Raw genomic sequence first — 13982 nt, forward strand, 5'->3', positions numbered from 1 at the left:
ACAAATGTTATAAGGACCACACACCCAAAATAACCCAGTTATCGATGTGAGCAACCTCAACATCAAGTTGGTCAAATGTGCGTGTGCCTCAAAATTGAGGGACTAGCAGCAGTTACGAACCCTCTAGCCACTAGAGGATACCCCTTTCCGAACTGGCGGTCTACAGGTGCTTTCTCGTGTTGATACACAGCAAATCTGACTCTACTGAGAAAAATACTAGACTCTCTAACTAACTAGTTAACTAAGGCTTCTATGGATTAATAATATGCAGTGCTGCAAACCAGTGGTTAGTACTCCGTACACTTGGACCGAAAACATGTACTACTCTTGATCCGGGCATAGGCTCATCATCTGTCACAAGCAGGTTGTCGATCAAAATCCCATTTTTAACAAGGACAGACAGGCCCAAGTCAAGCACAATTCAATTACTTTGCTATCCGTCCATCCATGTTTGCCCATAATACTGCCTTCAACTAGGGCTAAGCTACATATGCAGTTGAGCTGCTGTCCTTTATCTTAGTGCCAGAGGATGAATCTGGATGATCCTGTCCACCGGTACCATGCACAATCTCATGACTCCAGCAAAGATAGATTTTGATTTTCTTGGCCTTTTCATTGATGTAGGGCCAAAAGTAGATGTAACAGATGAAACCCTGATATATATGTGACCTTCAAAATTTGGGTAAAAGCTAAGAAGGGGAGAAAAGGAACCCTATCAACGCCGATTAATGGAGATTGGCCTAGGCTCCAGTGCTCTTGCATCCTCAAGATATTGAAAACAAATGGGAGGTGAAAGGCAAAAATTTATTTACAGCTGGGGTTTGGGTTTGACATAAAGAAAATACAGAAATTCTTTCAGCATCATTAAATCATGGTATAACACGGCACAAAGGAAAGTTCCCCTGTGCCTCTTTTGTCTGGTTGCTTGTTTATGGTACATCACCGGGATTTCGACTTAATCGCGCTGGGTCCGGAAGGCACTCTGGGCCGTGGAGAGCATGATGGGCCGCCGGTGAGCCCTTGCCCAGGCATGGTACGAACCGTGGGGTCCTTCTGTTCTGATCACGCTTCCAATAGACATGAAGAACCTGGTTGGAAAGAGACCGTGGTCAGCATTGACCGGGAGTACATCGCGGGATTTGCCATACATACCCAAAGGTGGCGGCTGAACCAGCCATATATTTGCCCAGAGTCCGCATTATACCATTTGGTCCGGCACCATACTGGAATATCGAGACGGTTCCTGGCTGAGTGTGAGCTGCAAAATCTCGGCCTGCGCAGAGATCGAAGGGTCGACTAACCGATGATGAAGCCCATGATGAGACCGACGGCTGGAAAGGGAAACGGATTAATATCACGAAAAGGCCATAGGAAATGCTATGAAAGGGGTTCAAAGAAACGTACAGCCACCCATCATGGCACCCATTTTTACTGATAAAGCATTGTCAGTCCAGCTCTAGGTAGGTTTCGGGAAGGGATCACAGACGCTTGTCGAATGTTGACGGGCCACGCATCCCTCCACCTCCAGTTGGAGCTGCTACAGCAGGCATTTTGAATTTCGGGACAATGGAGCCTGTTGTCACACAAGAGCGCAGAATTTGGGATTGCTGGACAAAGCTGAACGGCACCGTCTGCTGCTTGCTCTCTCGCTCGCATTCTCATCACAGCTTTGAAGCAAGCCGCAACAGGTGAGCAGCTGACTCAGCAACCCGGCCGGCGCTTTACCGCCTTTGGTGCTAGTGGTGAGTGCGTGGTGGTGGGTGTGGCTATGTGAGACCTGAGTGGTCCAAAGCTACCACGTGACGCCAAGAACGAGCCAGTTGACCCTATTCCTTTCTTGGCTGTTTTTGGCAATTCTCTCACTCTGTCTCGCTTCGCCCCGAGCCAGCGCTTCTGTCTGGTATAGCCAAAGGACAGTCTCGACGGGTGGTTTTCCAGGTTGCTATTATTCCTCGTTGTCTTGTTTATTGATAGCCCTCGCTTTTTCTCTGACTCATCTTTCTACGACCTTCTTGTGGCTGTTTGCTGGCCTTTTGCCCACCCCCTCCATCTTCTAAACGGCACACGACTCATCTCGCTGATGAGACGGCCATTGCCTCCTATTCTCGATGACATTTAGTTCTGGTAGATTACAGTAATGTTAGTGCCCAATACCATCCTGAGACCTGCTTTCCTCTGCACTTGTGAATATTGGTGAAGTAGCTTGGCTCTCACGGGGTAACAAAGTCACTGACAACAAGAATCTCATTGACCATAACTAGACCCGCAAGCCCTCCTTCTCTGACGTTCCTCTGCCTCACTTACATATGCTGCTTGATTGCTCGGATCGTTTTGCCAATCCTCCAGGCAATTAACTCTGGCAGGAGCATAGTCTGGCAAGCGCTACTCGACTCGGCAACCGTCACCTCCGCGTTGATCGCATCCCCCAGCGTTTTCTCACCTTACCCATGACTGCTGTGGCTTCTCCTCCTAGTGTCCAATCCGGCCCGCGCTTAGGATGGTATTCTGCTGGTAACAGTGGACAAGGTGGTTTTTCCTCTGCCAGTGCAGACGAGGTTTCACGGATGTTCATGCCTCGGAGAGGTATCCAGCGAACAAGCTCTTCCTCCTCTATTTCATCTTCCACTTCCTCTTCATCTACCGCCACCGTGCGCTCGCAACTCAGTAATGGTGGCCAAAATTCCACCTCAGAATCGAACAGTGCACCTCCAGGGAAAAAGCCATCCAGATACGTTTGGTCCGGTTCGAAGGCGGAACCTGTTTCTGGAGTGACGAATGCTCGTACCCAGCCTGTGTCTGCACCACCCACCGGATCTGCAGCATCATCAGCAATGTCAGCCTTACATCAACCTTCCCCTGTTGTACCATCCCAACATGGCCTCCCCTCTGCGCAGCAAAATGGTATCCGTGGTGCAACTCGACCGAGCCCTAACGAACCGACAGCGATTCTGAGCTTGATCCCTTTGAATGGCACTTTTGAAAGAAAGCAGATTACAGTTCCTTATTTCCCAGAGCTGTTGCGCATAGGGCGCCAAACCAATGCGAAAACCGTTCCGTCTCCTGTAAATGGATATTTTGATTCAAAAGTATTATCGAGACAACACGCTGAAATTTGGGCCGATAGACAAGGGAAGATCTGGATTCGTGACGTTAAGTCGTCGAATGGCACCTTTGTCAATGGCCAACGTTTATCGCCTGAAAACACAGACTCGGTACCCCATGAGCTGCGGGAGCACGATACACTCGAGTTGGGTATTGACATTGTGAGCGAAGATCAGAAATCTATTGTCCACCACAAGGTTTCTGCAAAAGTTGAACACGCTGGGGTGTATGGACCCAATATAAATGTTTTGGACTTGAATTTTGGCGACATTGACCCAACCTCCGGAGGTGGCCTACTTCCTCACCATCTTACTCAGCCATTGACCCATATGCGAGGCCGCCAAGGAAGTACATCATCGGCGGCAAGCTCTCGGAGTTCCCAGGGAGTTAATGGAAATCACTTGAATGCATTGAACCAGCAAAGGCAGATAAATTACTGGTTATCGCCGATATCCATTGAGCAAGTAGTAAAAAAACTTACGGTAACGATACCCTTACTTCAGTTCACCTGTTAAGCTCAGCTGACGTTCCTGTAGACGGAAGTGAAGCAAGCGAAGTATCATACACAAGACCTAGGCAAAACAAATGATTTCATAACGCACCTTGTTGCACGTGACGGCTTAGAGAAGGATCGTACTAAACTCTCACCCATCGATGCTCCCCCAGCCGGACGCCAAGTTAATGGCCGGCCAAAGGTGCATAGAAACGACTCATTCTCCCGATTTTCCGACCCTCCTGCCCCTCCTCCGCAACAACCTTTACCAGAGAAGCCCGATGTGGCCGCGCGTTCCAATCATTCCCAAGCTATATCGCCAATAAGACGTAGCGACACTGAGAAAGCGAGGTCTCCTGCAAACTCTGTTCGCGAGTCGAGTCAGATATTGTCGCTGATAGAAGCTCTTGCATCTGCAAAGAAGGAGCTAGATTTACAAGGCACTCGCGTTAAAGAGTTGGAAGAGCTGCTGCGCCACGAGAGAATTGCTCGCGAGACGGCGGAAGAGCGTGCTCGAAAGCTTGAAAACGAGCGTTCTGTACCAGTTGAACCACTGTCAGTGGCCCAGATCGTCGAAGATGATGACGATATGTCTGTGACCACTGTTGTTGAGCCTCTGGATGAGAAACAGGTGAAAGCATCAGAGGTGTCGGAATCGTCTATCGAACTGCCGGCTTCTGATTCGGCTGCAAAAGAGCTACAGTTGCGGCTTGATACATTAATCTCCGAAATGGATGAAATGCGCAAGGAAGTTGACAAATATAAGCGTTCAGCGGAACAGGCCGAAGTCGAGGCTGCGAGGAGCCGAAAGACCCTTGCAGAGATGGTTGAGCAGGTTCGACGCGAGCGTGCTGATGAGGTTGCAAAGAAGCAAACCGAGCCAGAAGGCACGTCTTCCAATGCTCCCTGCGAGCCAGTATTTAGAAAAGAGAGCGAATCGCTTGATACAAGCGCAATCGAGGCGCTAGAAATGCGATGTCGGCCTATAGCAGCCACACGCATACAGGAGCTCGAACGAGCAGCCACCGCGTTCGCAAAGCAGCGGCAGAAGCCAAGTATGTTTGAGCAGACAGCTCCTTATGCTTCGATGATCGGCGTTGTGTTACTTGGAGTTGGGATAATGGCGTATCTCAATGGATGGCAAAGGGGGGACAGATAATATTAAGTTTGTCCTCTTGGTAAAGAATATCATTATTGCATACCTTTTCGGTCCACATGAGACAAGGAATGGTTGCGTGCATTTTGAAATGAGGATGATATGATTGAATTATGGAGTCTTATCCCACATCTTCGCTCCTTGAACATAGTGTCCTTTCCTATGTTTCTTTCTATGGTATCCTTTTTTGTTTTTCCCCTTTTTCTCGGCTCACCTTTCTCCTTTGCTTTTTTTGGCCTTTTACAAGCGGGCTTGGGTGGTCATTTGGAATAAGCGATATCAGGATTCTATAATACTTCTGTCTACTGGTTTGTATCGTTCGATCGATCCCGCTGTTTTCTCTATTCGCTTTTTTCCGTTTAATTTTCTTTCGAGTGATTTTCATGCTGCATCTAGTGACGTCTCCTGGAACAGCAGAAGATCATAATGATCAGTGGTCTCAAATTCGTCCCATCTTAAGCTTGCAATTCGTCTCTTTGCTCTTCTCTTCTTTTTCCTTTCCTCCTCTTTTTGCCTTGATTCCAGTTTCAACGTCTATTATACTCTTCTTATTATGGCCCATTCTTCAGCTTCAAGATATTTGTCTCTCTGTCTTCCGTATACATTCTTCCCCTTTCATATTTTGTTGCCATGAATACAATACCTATTTCTTCCTCCAGTCCCTTCATTGCTGTTTCATAATGATTGGTATTTGAAAAATTTTTCTGATCGAGAGACGAATGAATTTCCTTTTACCACTTATACAGCACCTTATTATACCGGGACTACACATGGGAATATTGATTTGCTAGTGTCCAAGCTTTGATAACTCGATTTCTACCTGGTACATACGAGCATGCTATGTATATCGGAGGCGATGTGGTAGGAAATGTAAATTAGTATCAGACTTTTTTCTCCTGGATTTGGTTCGCACCATCCCGAATGGCTGTCTTGCGGAGTTCCAATCATGTTTGGCGCCGCAATCATCTTTCACCCTATCAAATGCCCCATTTGCTTAAGCGCGCTCATGCGCTATGACCAACACCGTCGCAGTCGGGGAGCACACTTCAACCAATCCTGCGTCGCGAAGATGCGCCGCACGTACCCCTTACCACCATGAGGGTAACCCCCTGTGGCTTGGATCATGGGTCCCATCACAAGAGCCGTCGAAAAAGGTCTGCCTGTGGAGTTGAATCATGCGTCCATCAGACTGAGATGTTGCACGAGCGTTTAAGCCGTTCATGCGTTGCGGCGTGACGGGTGTCTGCTTTCTGGCGTTTCCTCTTAATACGAGGGATTGCGTAGCGGCTTTGGTTTCCCCACCTAAAAGACCTGGTCTTTGTCTTAGAGGTTTGGTGCTTGCGATGGTTCTGGAGCTGGTGATTTGCTGGCTGGATGGCAGGGCGCACTCGCACCCCGGACGCTGTGTGAGGGGAGCGGGGTGCGTGAATTGAAAAGGCATTCTCTGCTTCTCTCTTGTTGAAGGAATTTTAGTTGGGCTGATTTGAGAAGAATGAGAGAAGGAAGTATAAATTTGCTCCTCTTCTATTGCTTTGGAAATCCTTCTTGATATCCAATTGTGCCGGTCCACCTTGACTGTGTCTTGAGAAACTGCAACCTTACTTCGCTCTACTCTTTGAATTCGCCTTGTCTGCTTGATATATCCCGGAGGATAACTGCCTATTCACAGCGCTCAAAGTGTCTCGCAGCCGAGAAATCGTCGATATCTTTCATAGACCCACTCTCCATCCCCAATCATGGCCTCAGTCGCCCAAGACACTGCTGCCCTCCAAGACATTGAGACCCTCGTCAAAACTGACGTTGCCACCGTGATAGCTGCTGAAATCACCAGCCAAATCATCTCCAGGCCTCCCTTCCTCACTATCCCCGGCGTCTTCAACGTCCGTGATATCGGCCAGCCCACCGGCACTCCCCCAGTTCGCACCAACTTCCTCTTCCGGTCCGGCCTGATCTCCTCCATCAACGACGCCGGCAAGATCAAGCTCGCTTCCGAACTCGGTGTTAAAAAGGTATTCGATCTGCGGTCCGCGGGCGAGCGGGAGAAATTGGGTGTTCCGCAGATTGAAGGGGTGGATATCTGGTGGTTGCCGCCGGCGCAAGACCCGCGGCCGGTTGTGTTCAGCGAGTTTGGTGCAGAGGATGGTGGGTTGAACGCCATGTTGGATATGTATAAAGATATATTGATCACCCATGTACCTGTGTTTAAGGAGGTGTTTGGACATATCAAGGATGAGGCGGACAAGCCTGTTTTATTTCATTGTGCAGGTGGGTAGTGTCACAGTCTCTTTTCCTTTTCTGTTTCCTTCTTCCCCTCAAAAAACCTTCTGGTTTTTGCATGTTTCAATGTAGCTTTTTGCTAACGTGGTGTAGCTGGGAAGGACCGTACTGGAGTGCTCACGGCGCTGATCTTGCGCCTTGCGGGTTGTGCTCCTGATATTATCGCGCGAGACTATACGCTCACTCGTATTGGAGTCGAGCCCGCTCGCGACATCATCTTGAAAGATCTCCTTTCGGGCATGTTCACGTCTGACCCGGCCATGCAGAAGGGTGCTGCCGGACTGTGCAGCGCCAATTATGAAACCATGATTCGGTTCCTTGAAGATCTGGAGAAAAACTACCAGGACGGTGCGGAGGGATATGTTAAGAGCGTGTTGGGGTTTTCTGACGATGATGTCGTGAAGATTAAGAAGAACTTGACTGCTTAATAAACTGGTAATTGGAGGGCACGCATTCTCCGGGATTTTCCCTGTGATGCTACCATCCAATCTTGATTAGTACTGAATAGAGTTTTCTTGGATTATCTGTGATAAACACCAATGACCTTCTTGATACCTACAATCTGAGAGGCTCGAGAGAATATGTGAATTCGTCGAACATTAACTACAATAGTTATGCATGAGAACCTGATATGAAGGGGTGGGCCAGAGTCCTGGTGTCCATGTCCTTGCTCCGGACGCTTCTGAAGCTCGTCAGAGCTTTTCACCTTGATCTTCTTTTCGAGTATTTTTATCCATATTTTGGAGGGCGTTCCCTAAGTTTTAGTGACATGTTTCTAGACAAGAATTCAGGATAGTAGACGCTTTTACGGAGTACATGCTCATTTATTACGTGGTAGCAGAACAGTTATCGAAAATAAGGGAAACACTGAGAGGCCATCAAATACTCAACTTCCTAACAAATTGCCAAAGAATTGTGCAATGAAATGGAAAAAGAGAACGAGCTGACTACCGATAGGTATTTACATGCATACCTAGCTAACATATCTCCAGCATTTCTCACGCGCGATGTTCATCCAGAAAAAAAGGCATTACATACCTTTTAACCACTCGAGGCCGCGCTGAAGTCAAATTTGGAAAGTAATTCCATAACCTCATTGACATAGTCATCGCCATCGTATCTCTGAATCACACCAAGAATCGAATGCCACTTTGAAGTATTCTCATCCATGTATGGCGGCAAGCCAGTGAATGGAATAGCTGGATCATATTTCTCTAGACACTCCAAAGCCTCCTTGTATCCTGGCAAACCTGTGTGTTGTCCCAGCCAGGCGTGCACCCCATGGACGGCGCTTTCAAGCGCGCCAACGACCCACGCGTGATGGGGACTGGCTGCTTCGCCAATGATCACGAAGTCACCGGAAGGTTGGATCAATTTGTTCCACATGCTGCTGAACTGTTGGGGACGGAAGAAGCCAAAAGAACCGGTGGCATTTGGTTCCTTGTACCAATCGAAGGAGTGGTGGTCCAGATATAGACGGCTAATGAGCTGGTAAATGTCTTCCTCACTCTTTTGCTCGGTTTTGTGAAGGCGAGCGAGATCACGGAGGAGGACTTCCTTGAGCACTAATTCCTCTTGGGTTTTCTGTGAGTGGTTAGGATTGGAGGAGAATAGAGAGGCGATGCGTTCTGCGTCTTGTTGCCACGTATAAGAGCAGAGTAGGACTGCAGGCTTGTCGGCAGGGTCGTTAATATTGTATGATGGATAAACGCAGGTGCGGATGGTTAGATCTGAATGGCCGAGACCACCTTTGACAGTATGATTTCCTAAGTCATGAATCCACCATGGACGGCTAAACTTGATCCCAACCTTGCAAGCTGCTCCATATGAAAGGGAGCGAGCTGCTTGCTTGGTGGCGTAGTTGAGAGCCGCCTTGGAGGTGTCTATTCGCCTCAAACAGCCGAGAGGCACGGAGCTAAAGACTCCAGAGTATGTCAATGACGCCGCCGAGCCGTTTTTAGCCCTGACATCAATCTCCATAGTATTCGCGTCCTTCTTTCTGATTGCAGTTACGGTGGATTCGTAAGCGGGTTTATAATGAAGCTTGGCTTCCATTCTTTTAGCTATCTCCTGAGCACCTCCAAGGACGCAATACCACTTTGTCTCGTCATCAAACTCAAAATCCAATGACTCTAGAACGGTTTCGCTGTGAGCTTGATCGTACCAATTGGTACCCCTGAAAGACTATTAGTCTAACCCTGTATAAGATGGTCAAAATACGTACCCATTAAACGTCTCCATCCACTCAATGGTGTCGTAGTTATAGGGTGGTTGTGGAATGCCACGGGAAGACGTGGAAGACGTGGAGGCGTTGGACGCCTTCCTACGTTCGGGATTTTAGTTGTGATCTTAACATCTGGCGGAGGGAAGTGCTTACACGCCTAGAAACTGGCGGGTGCTGTAGGTATCATATGTCATCAAGAGATCCCATCCTTGGTGACCGGGAGGGTCAGATTTTGCATCCTTCCTCAACATCTCTCTCAAGGGTTCAATGGTGCTCATCATGACACTGTCAGGAGAATTCTGAAAAATGCTAGATGGAGAACCTTTCAGTTTCCGGAATTAACGAGGAATTTGCTCTGTGAGAAACATACTTTGCAGGAATTGTCCCTGTACTATTGATTTGGAATGGATCTCCTCCCTTTGCCTGTGCCTGGATGGCGTTGTAATTACCCCACATTGTGATATCATTATAATGCCACGGTTCACCGGAGGGGCTGTCGCTTTTCATGTAGTAAGGGATTAGAGATCCTAGCGGAGTAGATTCCTCTAGATCCCTTTTCTCCATACCAAGGTTTTTGAAGAGAGCGAATACCCTGGTCAAAAGTTAGTCGCGTGCGACAAGATAACCTTAGAATGCGGACTACCTACCTTCGCATAACCGGATTATCGGGGAATCTCATTGCTCCAACATCGTAATAGTCGTGGGGCTCCTTGCTGAAATGGTGAGTGTAGAGCCTGCCACCGACTCTGTCCCTTGTAGAAGCTTCGAGAACATCATAATGAATGTGGGATTTGTGCTTGCTGAAAACATTGTCGTTAAGATAATCAAATATCATGCCGGTAAATAGACCAGCGGCTCCAGCGCCGATGATTCCAACCTTAAGCTCCGACTGTTTATTCGGCTCTTCTGGCAATGGTTGGGGGGTTTGGAGTCCAGGGCTCCTTGGAATATCAGTGTCTAGGCTATGCTTATCAAGCTCGTCGAAGACACCCCGGATGGCATGTTTGTTAGCCCACTGGTCTCTAATGGAGACTTCTGAGTTAATATCTAAAAACATGATGTGGTTTTGGATAACACAAACACTAGAGAGTTGATTGAATTTGAGTCTACATCGAAGCGCAATAGAAAGGCTAAAGGAGCATGAGGGTTTAGGTATTTGCTTTTATAGTGGTCTGGCTCTTCATTAGCTGTGGGCGTGGGCGGATTCGGCCATCACAAAACGGCCCCGTCTGAATCTCGAAGAACTGGCGGGCTTAGGCAGGAATGCAGAAGCTGTGTTCAGACAATCAAGCCTGAACTAAAATGTAGGCCGCGTTCTCGAGAGCCCACTCCCAATGAATTCCCGTAAAAATTTCATTGCGCACAGGGATCCCATGTTCGGTGTGCCAAACTTGAGCCAAAGCGTGCTCTAGATCGAACTTATGGTGAACCTGTGGGGAAGACAAGTTCAATTTGAAGGACAGATGGGGTGTGATGAGACGACTTGTCCTGGGGGTTGGATAGTGTCCTCTCTGCCAATGAGTTGCCATTTTGTAACGGCTTGGGTAGAATATGCATCAGACACAGCCAGCCACAGGATGAGGGGCAGACTGCATCAACGTGAGGATGATGAATGGATATCTTCCTGGATGAAACATGATTGACTGCCGGTGCTGTTGGTGACAAGTCCTGACCCCTCACCATCTTTTTTTCATCCCTGTCAAACCTACGCAGCAGTGGCGTTTTTCCTTTGTAGGTATATGAAGAACATCCAAACATTCCACGCTGACAGCACAGGGTGTCTCTTCAGCAAGAATAGGATGATTTTGGTCTCGAGATATTCAGATTAGCGGTATTGTTGGTTGGAGGGGCGGTGTCCGGGTCGTGAAAACCGCTAAACCGGCCAGCAAAACTGTTGGGTGGATAGGCAGGGGGCCGAAGTGAGGGTTCCAATTTGATGTTTCTTTTGTCGGAATACTATTGTTGAGGTTGTAGTGGTCAGTCACTCAAATGATGTAGTGCCGGAGTAAACTGCATACCTCTCAAAAACTGCTCAATTCATCCGTAACTCTGGAGCTAGCATTAAATATGAGCTCATTGGTCTCATTCCATCCTTGAATAGCTGGACAACGAGGTTTAGATCTTGCTGCCCTACTATAGGTACCATCTGCATGAGAGATTGATTAGTGCTCGTTGATGTTCTCTACTCCGAAGGGTTGATTTTTGCCCGGAAATGATATTGCCGATCCAGTCAATTCCTGATCTTGGGTGAACATGCCTGCCTCTTCGACAGAAATATGCGAGTATGGGTGCGGACTAGAGTGATAAGGGTGTGTTGACCTTCTCCGGGGTGAAATGGACAAACAATTGTTGCTAAAGGCAGAATTAATCATGGCTTTGCGCGCCTAGAGCTCTGTCAGCTTCACTATTCATCTCTACTAGTATCTTCCACATTCACGTTCAAACTTCCAAGACCTCAAACGGTAGTTTTCCTTTTTCCTTTTTTTCCTCCCCCCCTTCAACATCTTTGTGCCCCCATCGACATCTCATTCGGCCAGGGGCATTGACCCCCGGGGACCCGTGAAAGCCGTGGAGCATCCTTGATAGTCCGCGAAACCTTTGCTTGGGGCCGTTGGTACAAAATTCCGAGGCACAACCACTCCTGAGATGAATGAGAAGGGCAGCGACCTATCTCGAAAAACTCCTGGTTTTCCCGTAGCATCATTGAGTACTATTGGAAGTATCGTACATGCTTGGATAGGTTGCAATGCGTTTTGAGGACATTGAAATTTGACATAAGGCCTCCGTATAGCTATATAAGTCATGGGTCAGCTATCCTCTATTTCCTCGGTTTCCGGAAATCAACTTACCTTCAACGCTCTGAATGATATTCAGTGTATTAGCTATGCCCAACAGCCTACTCATAAATACGTATTCGTGCAATTTCCTCTATTGCCCTGAGTTGTTGAATAAGAAACTCCGGTGCTAGCCAGGAACATATGCCTGGCTGAAGGAGAGTTGCCTATCGATATTCATACAGGTCATGCTAGCCTTCTTAAATAAAGGAGTCTTCACAGCGTGTCAGGCATTGAACTCATTTTGTCATGCTTCTGTAGCCATGGGATATTCACTCCCCGTCTTGCATGCCAGCAATGTATGGAATTGAGGGAGGCAAGCATCTAGCCATAAAGCACTGTTTGGACGGTAAATGGCAACGAGCAATATCGGAGGTGGAAAGGCAATGAAATTCGGGGCCGAGACCGGTTTAGAATTATGTATTCGAGATAACCTTTAGGGAGGTGATTAACTCAGTTAGTTGCCAGCGAAAGATTTGGGTAAAGCGCCTTCTTTCCGTAGTACACCAATACCCTGGCTATACGCTAGTTCTACTATGATTTCAGCGCAAAACCGGATTGAAAGGTGTGGAGTTGAGTTGCTCTGCGCACACTATTATGGCGCTATTACCCGAATGTGTTGCTACGACAGAAGCAATGCGGGACATGGCCAGTGTAGGATATAACTGACTCTGCTCGAGTTTGGTAGAGAAAAGAGCAGTGAATCCACTGTGCCTTGTTATAGCAGAGGAGAATATTTCCGAGCCGAACCAATACCGGGGGCGGGTCCTCACTATCTGCTGCCGTGGCAATGATACTTTGTATGTTTTCCTGTATGTGGCACTGGCTTGAGCAGGATCCAAGGTCACCGCGGGGGAAAATTTGGGACTGCGCGAAGAGCGACGACAGCGGGGACATAGGCCAATGCGGAGATCTTTCCCCACGGATAGTACCAGAGACCTCATATCAAACCTGGATAATAATGTCAGTGCGGAGTACGGAGTACTGGGTATGAAGTATATGTGATAATAACGACGATAAGATATTATTATTTGTCAGGAAGATAGGCAACGAAGAGCAGATACGAAGTGGAAGGTCGAGTAATATTAATCTCATATGGGAAAGCGTCCGTCTGTCCATCCAAACCGACGAGTTTTCGGGCAGAGATTAAAGGGCCGACCAGACAAATCTCAAACCGGCAATTTCCGTTCTTTAAGATCCGATGAGAGAAAAACGCGCAAAGGAGGAGAGGAGCACTTAAAACGTGCTTCATCCCGCGGGGATGTATCATAAAGGTGTCCTTTTCTGCAGAATCGAGCAGGGGAGATACCTTTCTTTCTTCCTTTCTTTTCCTTTTCTTGATCAGGGTGATCAGAACTGTGGAGAGACTCTGTATTCCTTTGGCGTAATAATATTAACAACCTGGGCCTGCGATAAGCTGGGCTCCCCTGGTCGGCGGAAAAGATCCATGTTCGATGCCGGCGGTCCTCGAGGGTGAGGGGTGGGGGGAGAGGGAGTTCAGCGGGAGATTTTCTCTAAAAAACTATCATTGAATTTGGGTGTTTGCTCGTGAGTTTCGAGAGAGGAGTATCGGCACGGGGATGGGCCCACCCGAGCCAGAGGGTCCTCGCTTCGTGACATCACGACGGGACCTCTTTTCGCTGTTAGTTCGCAGGTGTTTGGCGTTGGAGTTCTAGTGCCGTTCGCCCCTTGCATGGGGGGAATAGACTAGGCCAAGCTGGGACTAGCCGCAGTCCGCTTCGGGGAGCAGGTCAAGTGATCTGCTGTGATCTCCATGAAGCTCGGCATCCATCAGTCCACTCTGCCGACTTCCAGCGCCCGGATCAACCCTCCTCGAGCCCGAGATATGAGGAGCATGCGTTTGATTGACAAGTCTTTACTAAGGGACGGAGCATC

At 48.1% G+C, this 13982-nt stretch overlaps 6 protein-coding genes across 6 annotated transcripts; 3 read left to right on the forward strand and 3 right to left on the reverse strand.

Moving 5' to 3' along the window:
- Window positions 1-574: 574 nt before the first annotated feature.
- Window positions 575-1669, reverse strand: CIMG_01837 (mitochondrial genome maintenance protein Mgr2). The gene is made up of 5 exons (XM_001248065.2): window positions 1487-1669; window positions 1405-1431; window positions 1302-1331; window positions 1153-1243; window positions 575-1088 (listed from the first exon to the last, which is right to left on the reverse strand). The coding sequence occupies exons 1-5, from the start codon at window positions 1548-1550 to the stop codon at window positions 956-958; spliced, it is 345 nt and encodes a 114-aa protein (XP_001248066.1). The 5' UTR covers window positions 1551-1669; the 3' UTR covers window positions 575-955.
- Window positions 1670-1888: 219 nt separating this feature from the next.
- On the forward strand, window positions 1889-5493 carry CIMG_01836 (cytoplasm to vacuole targeting Vps64). Its single transcript, XM_001248064.2, has 3 exons — window positions 1889-2139; window positions 2262-3584; window positions 3639-5493. The coding sequence occupies exons 2-3, from the start codon at window positions 2448-2450 to the stop codon at window positions 4752-4754; spliced, it is 2253 nt and encodes a 750-aa protein (XP_001248065.1). The 5' UTR covers window positions 1889-2139; window positions 2262-2447; the 3' UTR covers window positions 4755-5493.
- A 345-nt stretch (window positions 5494-5838) lies between these two features.
- On the reverse strand, window positions 5839-6192 carry CIMG_01834 (uncharacterized protein; the record flags this gene model as incomplete). The annotated part of the gene is made up of 1 exon (XM_001248062.1): window positions 5839-6192. The coding sequence occupies one exon, from the start codon at window positions 6190-6192 to the stop codon at window positions 5839-5841; it is 354 nt and encodes a 117-aa protein (XP_001248063.1).
- On the forward strand, window positions 6138-7513 carry CIMG_01833 (uncharacterized protein). The gene is made up of 2 exons (XM_001248061.2): window positions 6138-7016; window positions 7122-7513. Exons 1-2 carry the CDS (start codon window positions 6488-6490, stop codon window positions 7454-7456), a joined length of 864 nt encoding a protein of 287 aa, XP_001248062.1. The 5' UTR covers window positions 6138-6487; the 3' UTR covers window positions 7457-7513.
- Window positions 7514-8069: 556 nt separating this feature from the next.
- Window positions 8070-10309, reverse strand: CIMG_01832 (L-amino acid oxidase; the record flags this gene model as incomplete). The annotated part of the gene is made up of 5 exons (XM_001248060.1): window positions 8070-9204; window positions 9253-9351; window positions 9406-9561; window positions 9623-9844; window positions 9900-10309. The coding sequence occupies 5 exons, from the start codon at window positions 10307-10309 to the stop codon at window positions 8070-8072; spliced, it is 2022 nt and encodes a 673-aa protein (XP_001248061.1).
- Window positions 10310-12439: 2130 nt separating this feature from the next.
- On the forward strand, window positions 12440-13358 carry CIMG_10824 (uncharacterized protein; the record flags this gene model as incomplete). Its single annotated transcript, XM_012358913.1, has 5 exons — window positions 12440-12494; window positions 12633-12740; window positions 12811-12886; window positions 12986-13074; window positions 13249-13358. 5 exons carry the CDS (start codon window positions 12440-12442, stop codon window positions 13356-13358), a joined length of 438 nt encoding a protein of 145 aa, XP_012214336.1.
- Window positions 13359-13982: the final 624 nt, after the last annotated feature.

The sequence above is a fragment of the Coccidioides immitis genome (assembly GCF_000149335.2).
Source record: "Coccidioides immitis RS genomic scaffold supercont3.1, whole genome shotgun sequence".
In the NCBI taxonomy this organism is placed as follows: domain Eukaryota; kingdom Fungi; phylum Ascomycota; class Eurotiomycetes; order Onygenales; family Onygenaceae; genus Coccidioides; species Coccidioides immitis.